The sequence below is a fragment of the Tasmannia lanceolata genome, unplaced genomic scaffold (genome assembly GCF_043159265.1).
Source record: "Tasmannia lanceolata isolate RefF3 unplaced genomic scaffold, GAP_Taslan_0.1 ptg000016l, whole genome shotgun sequence".
Classification (NCBI taxonomy): domain Eukaryota; kingdom Viridiplantae; phylum Streptophyta; class Magnoliopsida; order Canellales; family Winteraceae; genus Tasmannia; species Tasmannia lanceolata.
The window spans coordinates 411,800-431,680 of record NW_027518693.1 but is presented as its reverse complement, the minus strand read 5'-3'; the positions used below and the strand labels follow the sequence as shown (position 1 = coordinate 431,680).

The following is a 19,881-nucleotide window of genomic DNA, read 5'->3' as shown; positions in this document are numbered from 1 at the left end:
TCTCCACACCACTTATTCATTCTAAAATGGGGGCTTACACCTTGTAGAAACTACAAAATAATAGAAATGCTACGGTGTAAGCCCGTATAGTCCAGTATTTTTCAAAAAAACTGTACGGCTTGCACCATAGAATGATCCAAACTGTCCATTTGATGGGCCACAAAGTAAATATGTCGTGCCCCAAAAATCATTTCCATAGGATGATCCTGACCCTCCGATCTATAGAGATTCTCATATTATGAAGTTCCTCGAATCATCATAGGGCTAGGATCAAATGGACGGTTTGGATCATCCTAGAGTATAAACAGTACAATTGAAAAATACTAAAAAAAACTCCACTACTAAAAATTGAGAAAGAACCTAAGTTAGAAGCTTGTACAAATTGAGCGACCCCATTGTGAGAAATGGAGGGTTCTGATCAATTAAGGCCTATTAGATGGAGGGTTCTGATCAATCAAAGATGGGACCACTTTGCCGCAGTAGACACACCTCGATCAGTTGTGACCCCTCCTTTTTTGTGGAGAGAAAGTCTGCAACGATGGTCATGTTTGAAAATTGAGTGGAAGAAAAATGATAGAAACCCAGCAACACCCATCCAAATCAAATACACGGCCGACGAGGAATTAAAGCTCTTTTCATTTTATTAAAGAAAAGATTAAAATAAAAGAGTCAAAAAAGAAAGTTTCAAAACCTAGGCAGGCTCCAACTGAGGACGGTAGCATCACCATTTTTTATCTAGACTCCATTTCTTTCATCAGCATAAGTAAAACAAATTCTACGCCCATTTTAATTTAAAAAAAATGGGCTTATGTCTTGTTTTATGCCCATTTATTCCCAGATCTGCCCAAAGCAACATGGGGGCTTACACCACATAAAAACTCCAAAATAATAGAAATGCTATGGTGTAAGCCGATATAATCCAATATTTCTCAAAAAGAACTGTACTGCTTGCACCATAGGATGATCCGAACTGTCCATTGATGGGCCACAATGTTACGAACCTAGCTTGGTTCGCAATGGATTTGATCTTCTAGAGGGAAGATCAGCCCCTTGATCCACTTCGAGGGAAGGATCAGCCTATGGTTCGCAATGGATTTGATTTTCTCATATATATATATATATATATATATATATATATATATATATATATATATAGAGGAAAAGGATTGTACGCTCGACCGTACCTAAAGTTAGGTACGGTAGAGTGCCAAATCACATGGGTCCCCCATTTTTGGTGGGCATCTAAACCATTCATTTGCAAGGCCCTATCATAGATAGGGTGCATACCAAAAATCAGCACCATTGAATCATCCTAACCCCTCCAAAATTGGAAGCCAAAATGGGCAGATTTGTGGACAAACACTGTCTGTCCATTTTCGCCTCCATAAATGGATGGGTTAGGATGATCCTATGGAGCTGATTTTTGGTATGCACCCTATCTATGATGAGGCGTTGCAAATGAATGGTTTAGATGCTCACCAAAAATGTGGGACCCATGTGATTTGGCACTCTACCGTACCTAACTTTAGGTACGGTCGAGCGTACAATCTTATTCCTCATATATATATATATATATATATATATATATATATATATATATATATATATATATATATATATATATAGAGAGAGAGAGAGAGAGTTAAGTGAAGCTACACATACGTGTAGCTAACTTAGCTACACCAACGCCTTAAAATATATATATATATATATATATATATATATATATATATATATATATATATATATAGAGAGAGAGAGAGAGAGAGAGAGAAAACGGTTCCTACACATATGTGTAGATAAGTTATCTACACACTAGCTTAAAATACAGTGGGGGCCACATTATTTGGGTGATCCAAACCATTCATTTTTAAGGCCCTCACATAGATAGGGTGTCCACAAAAAATCAGATCCATAGGATCATCCTAACCATTCGAACTGTGGAGGCAAAAAATGGACTAATTTGTGAAGGTTTAAAGACATCCATTTTACCTCCACAAATCGTAGGGTTGGGATGATCCTATGGATCTAATTTTTTGTAGACATCCTATCTATGTAAGGGCCTTTAAAATGGATGGCTTGGATCACCCAAACAATGTGGGCCCCCACTGTATTTTAAGCTAGTGTGTAGAGAACTCTCTACACATATGTGTAGGAACCGTTTTCTCATATATATATATATATATATATGAGGAAACTGTTGGTGAGCTTAAGCTCACCAAACTTATGGTGAGCTAGCTTGCCCAATCACATGGGTCCCACATTTTGGGGAGTGATCCAAACCATTCATTTGCAAGGCCTTATCATAGATAGGGAGTGTACCAAAAATCAGCTCCGTAGGATCATCCTAACCCCTCCATTTGTGGAGGACAAAAATGGACAGACACATCTGCCCCATTTTTGTCCTCCACAAATGGAGGGGTTAGGATGATCCTATGGAGCTGATTTTTGGTACACCCCCCATCTATGTAAGGGACTTTCAAATGAATGGTTTGGATCATCCTAACAAAGTGGGCCCCCATGTGATTGGGCAAGCTAGCTCACCATAAGTTTGGTGAGCTTAAGCTCACCAACAGTTTCCTATATATATATATATATATATATATATATATATATATATATATATATATATATATATATAGGAAAGTGAAGCTACACCGCCAGTGTAGCTATACAATGGGCCCACATTGTTTTGGTGATCCAAACCATTCATTTGATTGGGCCTCACATAGATAGGGTGTCCACCAAAAATCAGCTCCATAGGATCATCCCAACCCTTCAAACTGTGGAGGCAAAAATGGACAAATTTGTGAAGGTTTTTACACGTTCATTTTTGCCTCCACAAATCGTAGGGTTGGGATGATCCTATGGAGCTGATTTTTGGTGGACACCCTATCTATGTGAGGGCCAATCAAATGAATTCTTTGGATCACCAAAACAATGTGGGCCCATTGTATTTTAAGCCGGCGGTGTAGCTAAGTTAGCTACACCTCACATAGATAGGGTGTCCACCAAAAATCAGCTCCATAGGATCATCCCAACCCTACGATTTGTGGAGGCAAAAATGAACATGTAAAAACCTTCACAAATTTGTCCATTTTTGCCTCCACAGTTTGAAGGGTTGGGATGATCCTATGGAGCTGATTTTTGGTGGATACCCTATCTATGTGAGGGCCTATCAAATGAATGGTTTGGATCACCAAAACAATGTGGGCCCATTGTATTTTAAGCCGGCGGTGTAGCTTCACTTTCCTCATATATATATATATATATATATATACACACATATGAGAAAAGTGTAGCTACACATACGTGCAGCTAACTTAGCTACACCGACGCCTTAAAATTCAGTGGGCCCACATTGTTTGGGTGATCCAAACCATTCATTTGATAGGCCCTCACATTGATAGGGTGTGCCTAAAAAATCAGCTCCATCGGATTATCCCAACCCTTCAAACTGTGGAGGCAAAAATTGACAAATTTGTGAAGGCTTTTACACGTCCATTTTTGCCTCCACAAATCGTACATAGGGCTAGGATCATCCTATGAAAATGATTTATTTGGCACACCCTATTTACATTGTAGCCCATCAAATGGACAGTTTGGATCATCATAGAGTGTAAGCCGTATAGACCTGGCAAACTGGCGGATTGGGTTGGGTTACCTGCAGGTCATGCGGGTAAGGGTCAAACGGGTTGGGTAAAAAAGGACCCACATCCCTACGGGTTAGCACTTAGGTGACCCGCACCCATTGCGCGTGGGTTGGGTAACCCACAATTATTTTCCAAAGTTTTTTTCCGGAGGGAAACATGTTCGGCTGGCCCCTCTCTCTATCTTCCTCTTCTCTCTCACACTCATTGATTTCTCTCAAAACCCTAAACCCCCCCCCCTTGCAAAAAAAAAAAAAATAAACAACCAAAAAAAAATTGCTAACGAACGCTTGTCCCTTTTATATTAGGTTGCATTTCTTCTTAATCTAGATTGTCCATTTCTCTTTTTCTTTGATCTCACGGTTCGTATGGATTGTTTCTCAATGAAGTAACACAAAATGCCTGGAGTACCATCCAAAAGAGAGAAATCCCATCTTTTATCTAAAAAAAGAAAGTCTGCAACAATGATCTTGTTTGTAGATTGCCTCGTAAGATAGTAAAGAAATAACAAAAGTAAGAAAAATGACAGAAATCGAGTAACACCCTTCCAAATCAAATACACGGACCAGGAGTTAAAGCCAGCAGCATATATGTAATTTTCACACAAGATTTTTATTCAGCAATGTTTTGGGGATCGATCCATTTCCCAAAAACAAAACAAAAGAAATAAAGAAAGATGGGAGAAGAGGATGCTCAATAGATGGTGACTAAAGCTAGAATAATAGTAGAGAGAGAGAGGAGGAGGGAAAGGGACAGAGAGAGAGAGGGAGGACACAAACGACCGGCGTAATGGCCCTTTAAAGACCTGTCCCATCCCACACCATGCTGGGTCCCACCTAATTTTGTACCTAGGCTGGCTCCAATTTAGGACCGTAGCATCATCATATTTATCTAGACTCCATTTCTTCCATGCGTGTAAGTAAAATAAATTTTACGCTCATTTTTGGTAGAAAAAGTGGGCTTACGTTTTGTTTTATTCACATTATTAGGTAGAAAAAATGGGCTTGCCCAGTGCACCCATCTGTATGTGTATGGCTATAATGGGTGTTTGATACAATGGGTGTTTGATATGTGCTTCTTGATCAAGGATGAGGAGAAAGCAACACCATTTAAGATTTCTCCAAACAAGTTATTCATTCTAAAGTGGGGGCTTTCACCATATAAAAACTCCAAAATAATAGAATGGCTATGGTGTAAGCCCGTATAGTCCAATATTTTTCAAAAATAACTGTACAGCTTGCACCATAGGATGATCCAGGCAAACCTTTTGATGGGCCACAACATAAATACGTTGTGCCCCAATAATCATTTCCATGGGATGACCCCAACCCTCCGATCTATAGAGATTCCCATGATATGAAGTTCCTCTAATGATCATAGAGGTAGGATTATTCTATGAAAATGATTTTTTTGGCACACCCTATTTACATTATAGCCCATCAAATGGACGGTTTGGATCATACTTTTTGAAAAATACTAGACTATTGTTGCTTCCCCCATATGAAAATCCACTCTTAAAAATTGAGAATAAGGCAAAACCTAAGAAGCTAGTACAAATTGAGCGACCCGATTGTGATAAATTGAAAGCCTAGATAGGCCTTTAAGAAATCGTGATTTATTGGCCATATGAGATCCAGATTAAGGCCTATTAGATGGAGGGTTCCGATCAATCAAAGATGGGAGCACCTCGATCACTTGGTGTACACAAAAAATAAAGGAAAAAAGATGGGAAAAGAGGAATAGAGGATGCTGACCCCACAAGGGGACAACCGGCGTAATGGCTCTTTAGAGACCTGTCCCATCCCACACAATGCTGGGTCCGGTTCCGTACAAACATTTTCCTATGATCCCAACCCTTCGATCTATAGAGGTTCCATACCAACTTATCACTATTTTTATCTAGACTCTATTTTTTCCATGGGTGTAAAACAAATTTTACGCCCATTTTTTTCTACCATTCTTTTCAAAATATGGTGAAAGCCCGCATCGTCCAATATTTTTCAAAAAAAATACTGTATGGCTTACACAATTGGATGATCCAAACCGTCCATTTGATGGACCACAACGTAAATACATTAAGGACAAAAAATCATTTCCATAGGATGATCCCAACCATTCGATCTATAGAGGTTCCATTATATGAAGTTCCTCTAATGATCATAGGGCTAGGATCATCCTATGGAAATGTTTTTTTTTTTTTTTTTGCACACCCTATTTACATTTTAGCCCATCAAATGGACGGTTTGGATCATCCTAGAGTGTAAGCCGTACGATACTTTTTTAAAAATACTAGAGTATAGGGGCTTACACCATATAAAAAATCCACTTTGCAATAATGAAAGAATCGAAAAGGAAAGTATGCAATAATGATCATGTTTTGTAAATTGCATGGTGGAGACTTTTTCTTTTTTCTTTACAGCTGTCAAAGGTTCAATTATTGCCTCGCAATGTGATCTCTTGCAAGAAGAAGAGAGAGAAATAAGGTAGACAGGCATTTCTTCAGTTCCTTGAGCTTCTCATCTACTTGCTATTCCTTCCACTCTTACTTTCCTCTTTCAGATCCTTTGTTTTCTCCAACATCATGGCTGATGTAGCTAAATGCATCTTAGAAGTGGCGAAGATTTTATATGGTCCTGTTAAGCGCCGTGTTGATTATCTTGTTCGCTATAAAAACAGTGTTGAAAAACTTCAACTCGAAGTTGAAAAACTAGGGGTGAGGAGAGATTATGTGCAACGATCAGTGGACGCTGCTACTAGGAATGTACAAGAAATCCCTGGTGAAGTGCAGTTATGGCTAGAAAAAGTAGACGGGCTAGAAAAAGTAGATGGCATTGAGGCAATCCTGAAGAGATTGGAAGAGGGGGTGATGGAGAACAAGAAATGTTTCAAGGGATGGTGCCCCAATTTCAGCTCGCGCTATTCTCTAGGTAAAGAAGCAACAAAGAAGATGGCTGTTGTTGATGGCCTGCTTGTTGATGGCCTGCGTGTTGAGCGCCTGCTACCAAAAGTGCATTTCCCTCATGTAGCAGCTCTCCGCCCTTGTCCAAGCTTTAAACCAGCAGGAGAATATGAGGCTTTTGAATGCATAGAATCAGCTAAGGAGCGGGTCATCAAGGCATTAAAAGAGGGAATCAACATCATCGGCGTATACGGGATGGGAGGTGTTGGCAAGACGACCCTAGTGGAACAGGTGGGAAAGCAAGCTAAGGATGAAAAGCTGTGTGATGAGGTTGTAAAGGTCACTGTTTCCCAAAACCAAGACTTGAAGAAGATCCAAGGTGAACTTGCTGAGAAATTAGGCTTGACATTTGTAGAAGATTATGAAGAAGTGCGGGCAGGCCTACTGTTGAAGAGATTAAAGCAAGAAAAGAGGGTACTCATAATCTTGGACGATTTGTGGGATGGATTGGACTTAACAAAGGTCGGAATCCCCTGCGGAGGTACACAAAAGGGCTGCCAAATTATAATGACAACGAGGAGATTAGATGTATGTTCCATGATGGAGTGCCATAAAAAGATCGAAGTCCAAGTCTTATCTAAACAAGATTCATGGAATCTATTCAAAAAGAAAGCAGAAATTCGTGAAACTGATGAATTGCAGAGTTTGGCAAGGGAAGTTGCTGAAGAATGCAAGGGCTTGCCTTTAGCGATTGTCACAGTTGCAAGGGCACTAAAAGGGAAAGACTCATCATTTTGGGCTAATGCACTGAGAGAATTACAGCGGGGTCCTGCAAGAAACATATATGGTGTTGATAGAAAGGTGTACTCTTGTCTCAAGCTGAGTTACGACTACATCGAAAGTGAGGAAGCAAAGTTGTGCTTCTTGTTTTGTTGTGTCTTTCCTGAAGATCATAACATTGAAGACGGTGTATTGATGAGATACATGATGGGGGAGAGGGTTTTCAAGGATGTCTACAATTTTAAGGAAGCATGGGACAAAATACATACCTTGGTTGATATACTTAAGGATTCTTGTTTGTTGCTAGATGGTGACGAGAAAGGTTGTGTAAAAATGCATGATGTTGTAAGAGATGTGGCCATATTGACCGCATCAGAAAAAGAGCATGGGTTTCTAGTTAAAGTGGGAGCGGAACTGCCAGAGTGGCCAGAGAATTTGGATGAATGCAAGAGGCTTTCACTTATGGGAACTTCAATTGGTGGGCTCCCTGAGCAGCCGAATTGCCCACGTCTCTTAACCTTATTACTACAACGAATGAATGGTTGGAAAGAAATCCCAAAAAAATTCTTTGAAGGAATGAAAGCCCTTGTCGTCTTGGATCTAAGTGAGACCAAGATTTCATCATTGCCCCCATCACTACTGTCCTTAAAAAACCTCAAGACACTATGCTTAGATGAGTGCAGCTGTTTAGATGACATATCCCTACTTAGAGGTTTGGTGAAACTTGAAGTACTTAGCCTAAGGAAAACCAAGATTTCATCATTGCTCCCATCACTACCGTACTTAAAAAACCTCAGGACACTATTCTTAGATGAGTGCAAGTGTTTAGATGACATATCCCTACTTGGAGGTTTGGAAAAACTTGAAGTACTTAGCCTGAGGGAAACTGAGATCAAAGAATTGCCAATAGAAATTGGGCAATTATCCAATCTGAAGGTTTTGGACTTCGGACGGTGTAATGCTCTTACAATGGTGGCACCAAATGTCATTTCAAGGTTGACTAAATTAGAAGAACTGGACATGGGATTTAGCTTCGATGAGTGGGAGGTAAGAGGCAGCAGCGGTGATGGAAGTAAAGCAAGCTTTGATGAGGTGGCATCTTTGGCTCGCTTGACCGTTCTATACATCCATGTTAAAGATGTGAATTGTTTGTCTCTAGAAGTCCCCGGCCCTTGCCCTTGGGAGAAACTAAAGAAATTCAGCATCTGCGTTCAGGACGGATGGTACCCATATAGCGACTACGAGAAGTGTACAGCCATCAACATAATGTCATACCCTTTATCAAAGTGGGTTAAACTCTTATTAGAAAGAAGCGAAGAAATTGTCTTGGAGAGGGTCCCTGTCTCCAATATTGTACACCTCCTGAATGATGGTGTCTCTTTCAACAGCGTGAAGCGCCTCAATCTCTTCGATTGTGACGAAATGGAACATTTCATCAACACGGTGGAAGAATCTCATCGGGTTCCACCAAATGCCTTTAGGAGATTGCAACGATTGGACCTCATTGGCATGGAGAAATTAGAGAAAATCTGTCACGGCCCGCTTCCTAATAGATTCTTTGGGAACCTGATAGGGCTGACCATTTACAATTGTGGGAAATTAAACAATATCCTATCATATGATCTGCTTGAAGGATTGCAAAGCTTGGAATCACTCGAAGTAGAAGAATGTGAAGAGTTAGAGGAGGTATTTGAGTACGAAGAGGGGATGAGAGAAGAGATTCATGCTGCTATTACTACATCACCTCTCTCTACATTGAAACGAATGGAATTAGGAGATCTGCCCAAACTGTCGTGTATATGGAAGGGGGATATACCACCAACTGGGACATTCCACAACCTAACCTGGTTGACTGTGTATGGGTGCCCTAGCTTGCGATGTCTATTCTCTCCTGTTCTTGTACAGTACCTTCAACAATTGGAGATACTCTATGTACGAAATTGCTCAGAGTTAGAGGAGGTATTTGAGTACGAAGAGGGGATGAGAGAAGAGATTCATCCTACTACATCACCTCTCTCTACATTGAAAGCAATGAAATTATTCGATCTGCCCAAACTGTCGTGTATATGGAAGGGGGCCATACCACCAACTGGGACATTCCACAACCCAACCGACTTGATTGTGGATGAGTGCCCTAGCTTGCGATGTCTATTCTCCCCTGTTCTTGTACAGTACCTTCAACAATTGGAGATACTCGATGTACGAAATTGCTCAGAGTTAGAGGAGGTATTTGAGTACGAAGAGGGGATGAGAGAAGAGATTCATGCTGCTATTACTACATCACCTCTCTCTACATTGAAAGGAATGGAATTACGAAATCTGCCCAAACTGTCGTGTATATGGAAGGGGGCCATACCACCAACTGGGACATTCCACAACCTAACCCACTTGACTGTGGATGAGTGCCCTAGCTTGCGATGTCTATTCTCCCCTGTTCTTGCACAGTGCCTTCAACAATTGGAGGAACTTAATGTTCTAGATTGCTCTGGATTGGAGAAAATAATCTGGGATGAGGAAGTGATGTTGGCGAATAAGACAAGAAAGGATTTCTCCTCATTGCCGCCACCGCTAACCTTCCAAAATCTACGAACAATAACCATCAGAGGCTGCCCCAGGTTAAAGGATGTCTTCTCGTGGAACATAGCACGTGGCCTCCAACAATTGGAATGCCACGAGGTAAAAGGGTGTGAAGAAATAGAGGTGATAATAAGTGGAGAGGAAGAGGAGCAGGAATTGGGTGTGGTGGATAAAGAGACTCTGCTCCCTCGATTAGAGACTATAGAGTTAGACGAACTCCCAAAGCTTACAAGTCTCTACTGCCGTCTCAAGAGAGGAGGAGGAAGGTCCCATGTATTTCTCCATTTCCCTTCCTTGATATCTATTTGGGTAAATGCTTGCCCGAATTTAAAGAGGTTTCCGGTGAGACCCCACAACGCACCTAAACTTGAAATGATTGAAGGAGCAGAAGCATGGTTCCAAGGGTTGGAGTGGGAGGATGAAGGCGACATGTCACGCCTCCAACCTCTTTTTCATCCATTTCCAGAGTCGGATGACGAAGGTGGAGAGTCGGATGCATTGCAAGAGTCGGATGACGAAGGTGGAGAGTCGGATGACGAAAGTGGAGATTCGGATGACAAAGGTGACATGTAACTGCAGTTTCAGTATGAGGTAAATTTCATTTCATTTCCTTTCTTTTCTAATGATGTATTATGCCTTTTGTGTTTCCTTTAATTTATTGTTGATATAATAGCATTCCTAAGTTACTACAACATGGATTCCACAATCTTTATCTTATAGAGAATGAAAAAACTCTGTTATTATGATTATTTTTATTATTCTTCTTGTTTCATTCTCTCTTACTTCTTATTGTTCTTTTGCATTATGCATTCACTTCTCTACCCATTAAAGGATGTTTAAAGTATTTGAAGCAGATTTTAGCTTTAAAGCACAACCCCATATGTGTTTGATATTATGTTTGTTAGAAGCTTGACAGTTGCATCTGTTTACATTTAGGTATATGTGGTTTGCATGATGTTGTTTGATATTATGTTTGTTAGAAGCTTGACAGTTGCATCTGTTTACATTTAGGTATATGTGGTTTGCATGATGTTGATGCATAGGAAATGCTTATGTTATTGCTTCCAAATCATTTTTTTAGGGATCGGCTTTTGTTTTCAAGGTCCTTCGGAATTAGGTCCTAGTACTGATTTGGCTCAATAAGTAAATGCCCATGAAAATTAAGCCGACCCATTCCAACATCACCAATTTCAATCTAAATATGAGACGGACCAAGGCATCCCCAGCCAACTTGCATCCTTTTAATGCCACATTTTTCAAGCTGAAGTGGATGGGATGATATCCTAAATAAGAAAAGTGATAAGACTTAACCTTTCAAAAAAAAAAAAAAGGTGATAGGACTCTTTGATGCCATATTGTTTTTGTTCTATATCAAATCCATTAACTCCCTGTTTGTTTTGGATTAAGAGAATTGATTTTGAAACAAAATCTGAGTATTGGACTAAAAATCAAATACAATTTTAAGTCCAATAATCTGTTTTGGACTGAAAATCAATTCTGAAAGTCCAAAACAAACAAGGGTAAGTGTGTCACGCCCTCTACAAAGGGAGATCAAAAGATCGGATCTTGTAGAGTTGGTTTTGTAACTACTTTCAGTAATGCCTAAATTAACTTACCCCTCTCAAATCCAAAACCCCAAAGTAGAAGAAGTAAAAGAAGTACAACAGATAATATTGAGTCTATAATTATTAGTTATCTATGTTCAATAGTGTGGCAACATGGCATGCAGTTGATGGCATTCTTGGAGTCTTTTGGCATCCGGCTTTTTATTAACTCAATCAACATTCAGAAAAAAAAAATTAGTGTGGCAATAAAAGTCTTCTTTTTAAATCATAAAAAATGCTTAGAAGGCACTGGTTGTAAGCTCCTTCCTAACATTCACCTTTTGGGTCACCACTTGTGCCATATATGTAAGTGATCAGATCTGGTGATCGGACCTGTGACCTGCGACCACAAGTCCGGCCAAATGCATTTGAGAACACCTTGATCAGATGATCTTACGCCATTGATCAATCACGCGTCATTTAAATTTCTTCCTAAATTGTTCATTTTCTTCGTAGGCCTTTTATCTTAAGTATGGGATGTTTGTTCTGCATGGGACCAAGACATGTGGGTTGTCTTGTGCTGTTATACAATACTAGCTGTGAACTCGGGTCGATTTTGGGAATTCAGGTTCAGCTCTTATGATAAAATCAGGTCGAGGTTGGGTTGATTACAATTCAATTTTTAGCAAAAGCTCAACCCGACCCGACCCAAGTTGCACCCCTATACAATCCCAACAGTTCGATTTCACGCAAATGTCCCCATGCGGCACCCAAAAAATTATCTTTTGCTTTGATCTCTGATTCAGTACTCACATGGAGAATCTTTGTTCAAGTAATGCTTGGAAATTGTGTCCAGATATGTCAGCCCGATCCACAATGGCTAACCAATATGTGAGTACCGATAAGAAGTGTTAACCAATAATCTGAATTGTAGCTGTCCTCTCGGTTGTTGATAGCTCTTTGCTTTTAACAATGACTACAATTGGTTTATTCTCAAGTTGAGAGGGGCTGTCCTGGTAAAAGTCCAATTAGAAAACAATTCTGCAATTACACTAAGCAGTTTATGCCACAGCTGTCCATGCAAATGGCTTAACCATTTCGTCAATTACTAAGTCTGGAATCAAATGCACATAGTCTGAACTTCTGCTCTAATAAGGTCGTCCTATTTGTCAGGAAGTCCTATCCAAAATTTGAAGTCCAAACTACCTGTGACACGAGGTGACTGGTAATTCTGATAGGACTCAAGTCTCCCTCAAAGAAAAAACCAGAAAATGCAACTGTGGCCTCAAATTGATGGGCAGCTTGGGAGGTATATTTGGGGCACTGGTTCTATGTTGAAACCGCATGCACATTGTAGATTTTGGACCATGGAATTTTGTCATATTTCTTCATATCCTCCCTGAACCTATCAGGTATATGAGTGGAACTCAGAGGTGAATAGAATAGAGGATTTAGTGTGGATTGATACTGATGTAGATAAATTTGAGTAGAAACTTGTTTATTTTGCTGATTCTGTGAACGGTTAGAAAATTTTCAGGAAATAGATAGGTCGTTAGCAAGTTGAAATTTTAGCACAAAATTACGAGAACACTATCAAGGGATTACAATTAACCAAACAGTTATAATATAGAGGAAGTGACAGACTATAAGACAGGGTTCATGAATTCAAAGGAATTGGATGAGAACCTCAAAAAAACAGAGTCAAGGTTGAAGTTTCTGTTATGTTCACTGTGCAATCTGACAGAAATTGTTTGATATAGTGTATGTAAAGAACTACTTCAGCCAGAACTTGAAGTGAAGAGCGTTTAGCTAATTCAAGAAATTAACATGAATTCCAATTATGAGATTACAAGTTAGGCGGAAAAAAATGGATTGAATGCAGAAATTTGCAATTAAACTGTATAAGTATGAAGAAAAAAGAAATGATAAAAGATTAGTAGAAAAACATTTCATACAAATTTTCAAGATCGGCGACAGAGATTTAATTCAATGATGTCTAACAGTATTCAAGTGTTATTTCTACTCAGGAAGTTCAAGCACTTGATCCAAGAATAGTAAAATGACAAGAATAACCGATTTTTGAGTTGTAACAACATGGATCACGAAATTTACAAGATCTGAGGTTCTTGGTTTTCACAATTGTGAACTGAACTTTGGATCTAGAATTTTAAGTGCATTGATCTTTAATTGCCTCTTTTGATATGGTTACTACACACAGCAATCCTTTCTGGACTTTTAAAATCTGATTGTTTTGAAATGAAAAAAAAATGGAGAAATAATAGCTAAAGGTAGCACTTGTGAGATATCCAACTTAGCACGTGTTAAAATCGTATTGAATGTCAGTTAGAGAGGACTAGAATGAAGATCAAAATGAAAACAAAACCGGCGAGGGTGGGAAGACCCAGAATCGGACAATATTTACACAGTGGGGTCGGGGCGTGACAGTTATGCAAGTTGTGCTGGCACTAGATTGTTGTAACAAACTCCACATGGGCAGCTACAATATAGCTGGACTTTTGCTTCCTTGGCGGGTGATGTGGCAGCAACTTGCAAAGACTCCCTCATTCTCCAATTGATCGTCTAGCCCCTTGGGGGCTTTTTAAGCAATCACCAATTGGCCAGCCTCTATCCATCCTTTATATACATCACCGAACTCCCATGCCATGCTCACTTACCCCTTATTACATGATACACTAATGCTCATGGGGCTGCTGCATACACAACGCAGTCTCTCTTCAAAAATGACTCTCTTCTTTCACAAAACACCATAGCCATAGGTAAGAACCATTCCTTCTCCACCCTTGGATTGACATAATTAGCTTGGATGGCCTGTGTTGTTAAAGGATTCGAGTCCCTTCCAGTCACAAAATTAGTAGTAAATAAGTCCGTTGTACGGAGCCACCTGTATTTATTAAGTTGTGTTAGAGAAATAAATCTATTAGAAGACACATTAAAAATGTTTGTTGAAGAACAAGTTGCTATATTCATTTTAATCATTTCTCAAATTCAATTTGACTGTACATTTCTCAAATTCAATTTTACTCTAACTCTGCATGTTAGAGTATTCATTACTTGGTTAATGAATCTACACCTTAGAGATGTGGGAATACTTGAAAAGGATCTATTCACTGGACAAATCTTGCTTGAGTTTTATCGACTTGAACAAGTACTACATCACCTCTCTCTGCATTGAAAACAATGAAATTACGATATCTGCCCAAACTGTCGTGTATATGGAAGGGGGCCGTACCACCAACTGGGACATTCCACAACCTAAGCTACTTGAATGTGGATTACTGCCATAGATTGCGATGTCTATTCTCCCCTGTTCTTGCACAGTGCCTTCAACAATTGAAGCATCTTGTTGTTCGAGAATGCTTGGGATTGGAGAAAATAATCTGAGATGAGGAAGTGAATAAGACAAGACAGAATTTCTCCTCATTGCCGCCACCTCTAACCTTCCAAAATCTACGAACAATATTCATCCAAACCTGCCCCAGGTTAAAGGATGTCTTCTCGTGGAACATAGCACAAGCCACGAGGCCTCCAACAATTGGAATACCTCGTTGTAAAACGGTGTGAAGAAATAGAGGTGATAATAAGTGGAGAGGAAGAGGAGCAGGAATTGGGTGTGGTGGATGAAGAGACTTTGCTCCCTCGATTAGACACTATACTCTTATTCCATCTCCCAAAGCTTACAAGTCTCTGCTGCCATCTCAATAGAGGAGGAGGAGGGTCCCATGTATTTCTTCATTCCCCTTCCTTGAAATTTATTGAGGTATTGGATTGCCCGAATTTAAGGAGGTTTCCGGTAAGACCTCACAACGCACCTAAACTTGAAATGATTCAAGGAGAAGAAGCATGGTTCCAAGGGTTGGAGTGGGAGGACGTAGGCGACATGTCACGCCTCCAACCTCTTTTTGATCCATATCAAGAGTTGGATGACGAAGGTGGAGACTTGGATGACGAAAGTGACATATCTTCCACAAGCCTCTTATCTTATAGAGAATGAAAAAACTCTATAATTATGATAATTTTTATTATTCTTGTTGTATCATTCTCTCTTAGTTCTTATTGTTCTTTTGCATTATGCATCCAGTTCTCTAACCATTAAAGGATGTTTAAAGTCCTAAGAAATTTGGTATTCCATTTTGAAGCACATTTTAGCTTTAAAGCACAACCCCTTATTGTGTTTGATATTATGTTTGTTAGAAGCTTGACAGTTGCACCTGTTTACATTTAGGTATAGGTGGTTTGCATGATGTGGATGCATAGGAAATGCTTATGTTATTGCTTACAAATAATTTTTTCTTAAAGATTGGCTTTTGTTTTCAAGGTCCTTTGGAATTAGGTTTGTCTCACTCATTACTGCCCATGAAAATTAAGTGTGTCATGCCCTCTACAAAAGGAGATCAGAAGATCGGATCTTGTAGAGTTGGTTTTGTAACCACTTTCAGTAATGCCTAAATTAACATACCCCTCTCAAATCCAAAACCCCAAAGTAGAAGAAGTAAAATAAGTACAACAAATAATATTGAGTCTATAATTATTAGTTATCTATGTTCAATAGTGTGGCAACATGGCATGCAGTTGATGGCATTCTTGGAGTCTTTTGGCATCCGGCTTTTTATTTACTCAATCAACATTCAGAAAAAAAAATTAGTGTGACAACAAGAGTCTTCTTTTTAAATTATAAAAAATGCTTAAAAGACACTGGTTGTAAGCTCCTTCCTAACATTCAAATTTTGGGTCACCACTTGTGCCATATATGTAAGTGATCAGATCTGGTGATCTGACCTGTGACCTGCGACCACAAGTCCGGCCAAATTCATTTGAGAACACCTTTATCAGATGATCTTAGGCCATTGATCAATCAAGCGTGTTGATGGAGGAAAATGTTCCCGTGAGTTTGTCGTAAACACTTGGCACTTGCTGTTGCATCATTGCTTATAATGTGCCTGCTTCAGTTGCTTGATGTGGTGTTAGCAACTTGACTGCAAGGGTTACAAATTTAAAAGCCCTTTTTTCTTATGAACTCACGTTGGTTGTTTATGATTTGCTGTCTTTTAGATCCTTAAATATAACCAATTTTTTATTTATAATGAAATGCTTTGGTCATCTTGTGGTGCAGGGGTCCTCTTCATGTGATCAATTCTATGTATGAATATATTGGCTCCAAAGAAATAGGACTACTGTGATATTTCTGTTACTTCGTTTCACCTTGATCAAAGTAAATAGTGCTGGTAGTTGCAGATGTGATTAATGAGAGATCTAGTCGAAGGTAAAATCTCATTATTCTCAAGTATACAGTTACATTGAGCCATATTTGATTGTCTAGTGGTGCAGGTGGTCCTCAGAATGTGGTCAAATTCTCTATATGAATATGTTGGGTCCAAAGAAATAATCCAAAATCGGATACTTTTTGTTTCAAAGCCAAAACAAATCATCTTTTGCTAAAGAATTCACATATCTCCCCCAAGCTACATATTTTACATATTTATTTTACATATAAATGTTAATCTTCTATAGTCTATTGAGTGATTGAGTCAATTTCCAGTCTAGGGAACAACTTATTTAAATGTAGGATTTCACTGTTAGGTAGTAATATTACGAATTCAGGATAAGGCAATTTCTTATCTGGCTTTAAAATTAGTCTAAGACATCTGCATTTTGCTTAAATGAAGCTATCTTTCTTTTGTTCTTTTTCCCTTGTAATGTCAAAATTAAGTGTTTTCCATTTAATTGCAGCCAGAATGGATGGCACCAGGAATGTTAAGAAATGAACCTTTCCAATCTCATGTAAGTACTAGCTATGTTTCTTTTAGGAACCATTGATAAGGAGCTCCCTTTCATTCCTTTTATTTTGTCTCTAATTGATATTGAAGAGGACACTAATTTCTTGCAGATGCAATTTCTACAGCTTTGGCGTGATACTGTGGGTGCTGGCTAGCTTGTGTATGCCATGGAGTTGACATTTTGACATACCACAACAACTTTTGGTGGATTACCAGCTCAATCTACCATTTAATCAAGAATAGAGCTGTTCCATTATTTGCTATTTTACTGGATTAAAACTCCATAGATCATGTGTCTAAAGTGACTTCTCATGCCATGTATACATCTGATTTGTGCTTATAACTATTATGGCTCCTTTAATATTTACAGATCAGATTCCATAATTATATGTTGCACATTATTTGGGTGATCCAAACCATTCCATAATAAGAAATTTGGTATTCCATTTTGAAGCACATTTTAGCTTTAAAGCACAACCCCTTATTGTGTTTGATATTATGTTTGATAGAAGCTTGACAGTTGCATCTGTTTACATTTAGGTATAGGCCGTCTGCATGATGTGGATGCATAGGAAATGCTTTTGTTATTGCATACAAATCATTATTTTTTAAGGATTGGCTTTGTTTTCAAGGTCCTTTGGAATTAGTTCAAAATTATAGGACTGCACACAATCTAGATCAAAATGGTGGTCATCAAGGAGGTAGATCTGGTTAAAAAATTCACACAGACATATGGTTCAAACCACATTCTATCAAGAAAACCAGTAACAGTTTCAGTATTTTAAAAGTTCACTTCTGATCTGTTAAAACTCTTGAGGACTGTTGTGTGTTAATCTGATTAATTCTCGAAACAGAACTTGAAGCTAGCAATTAAAATGAAACAGTAAGATTTCAGTTCAAGAATCGACAGAGAAGTGCAAGAAAGAGCTTGAAAGATACATAGATTTGAAAACTAGATATGAAGAAAGTTTTATTAACAGAAATGCCAGAACTACTGATCGTATCAAATAAGCAAGGGGATTTCTTCATTCTACAAAGAAAGATACATGTAGAGGAGAGAGATGAGATACCTTACTGTGAAGGGATCTCACTCTCAGCCAATAAGGAACCCTCCCTTCTAAGAACAATTCAGGAAAAGTCTCTATCAAGAAACTCACAGGTCCTGTTTGCAACATCAGAAACTGCTCAAATGGCATTCCCACCTCTATTTATAGAGGACGATGAAGGCTCTAGATCAATGCCTGCTCTTTTCCAGATGGAGCTTCTGATGTGGAAGGAGTTTGTTACAAAAACTCTCTTAGAGAGTTACATACCCAATCGTTCAACACCTTCACCATTCTTCACTTCACTTACCTCACCATGCACGCACAGCATCACAATCAAACCCACACAATCACATATATGCTTGGTCTACTTTTCATTTATCCACATCAGGTACAGTCTTAACTGAACTTGTTGTGTCTAGAAGGAATTGGATGGGTGCTAATGAAAGATATTGCTGATCATCTTTGGTGGTGAGTCGAAATTTACTGGGGTTAAAAAATGTTGTCGTCACGGCAGCAGCCAAAACATCATTACCTTAAATCAGCCTCGACTTCGAAAAAGAAACAACAATGTCCTCCATTTTTTGTTCTTTTGATCTTAATCTGAACTCTGGAGTAAGCTCAATTTTTTTATTTTTTATTTTAATTCGGGCAAAGAAATACTGATCACAATGCATAGCTTCTGTTATGGAAAAATAGAGATGTCGTCTGTAATTCAATTTCCGCTGGTACATGGATCCTGGGAAAGTTGGGCTCCTTTGAGAGGGAATATATTAGATTTCAATAGTGTCTGAATTTAAGTGTAAGGAATATAAGAAATCCAATAAATAATAGAATGAAGCTCAAAGTAATGGAACTGCAGTTTGATACCAAGACTGTAAAAGATAGTTGGAGTAGGAATGTAATACGGGTTACAAATGTAAGGAAGAATCTAGAAATGAATTTTAATAGCCAAACACTAATCTAACCGAGGGAATTTTGCAACAAAGTAGTGAAGAATATAGAATTGCGCATGCATTCTACAGTTTCAGAAATCTCTATAAGAGATAGTTATTTTTCTAGTCCAGGATGCCAGTTCTGAACTATAACAGAGAAGTGTTATCACTAGTTGCAGATCCAAGAAGAAAGTAAGAAAAAAATTCGGTAAGCAAAGCTTAGCCTACTGAGAAAACTTGACATATTATCGAAACATAATGGAAATTCTACAGCAGGAAAGAAAAGAAATGGAAGTAAGTTTAAAGAAACAGAGATAAAGAAACGAAATGACAGGCAGTGTTTGAGTGTAACAGATATGTAGTGTATTTCCAGTTCCAGAATTCAAATGCAATTACAAAAAAATCATTAATTTAAGATAAAAAAGGTAGATCAAAATAGAAATTATGGAATGGTAAACAGAGTTGAAATGAGAACAATATGCATTTGATTGAAGATGAATAGTGGAACATAATTTCAATGAAGCATGATTACTTTCTGAGTTTTAATGGAAGAATGAACAGCTTGCATTAGTAAGGTAAAACAGAACATAGGAGAGATGTTACATGGAAGAGGCTCTCACTCTATACCAGACGAACAAGGTGGATATCTGATCCTTAG

General features: G+C 38.7%; 1 protein-coding gene across 4 annotated transcripts in view; it reads left to right on the top strand.

The window, feature by feature from the left end:
- Positions 1-5,998: 5,998 nt before the first annotated feature.
- LOC143848256 (uncharacterized) overlaps positions 5,999-19,881 on the top strand; it is an 87,304-nt gene continuing 73,421 nt past the window's right edge. The window contains exons 1-5 of one of the 4 annotated variants that reach the window (XR_013235350.1): positions 5,999-9,598; positions 10,082-10,497; positions 16,582-16,731; positions 17,199-17,249; positions 17,356-17,701. Coding sequence is in view for 1 of the 4 variants with exons in the window: in XM_077357154.1 (XP_077213269.1) it covers positions 6,232-10,479 (4,248 nt within the window). In the remaining 3 variants the exon portion in view is untranslated. Of the gene's footprint in view, positions 10,498-16,581; positions 16,732-17,198; positions 17,250-17,355; positions 17,702-19,881 lie in introns of those variants that run through there. The other 3 variants (XR_013235349.1, XR_013235348.1, XM_077357154.1) reach the window with 3 other exon arrangements.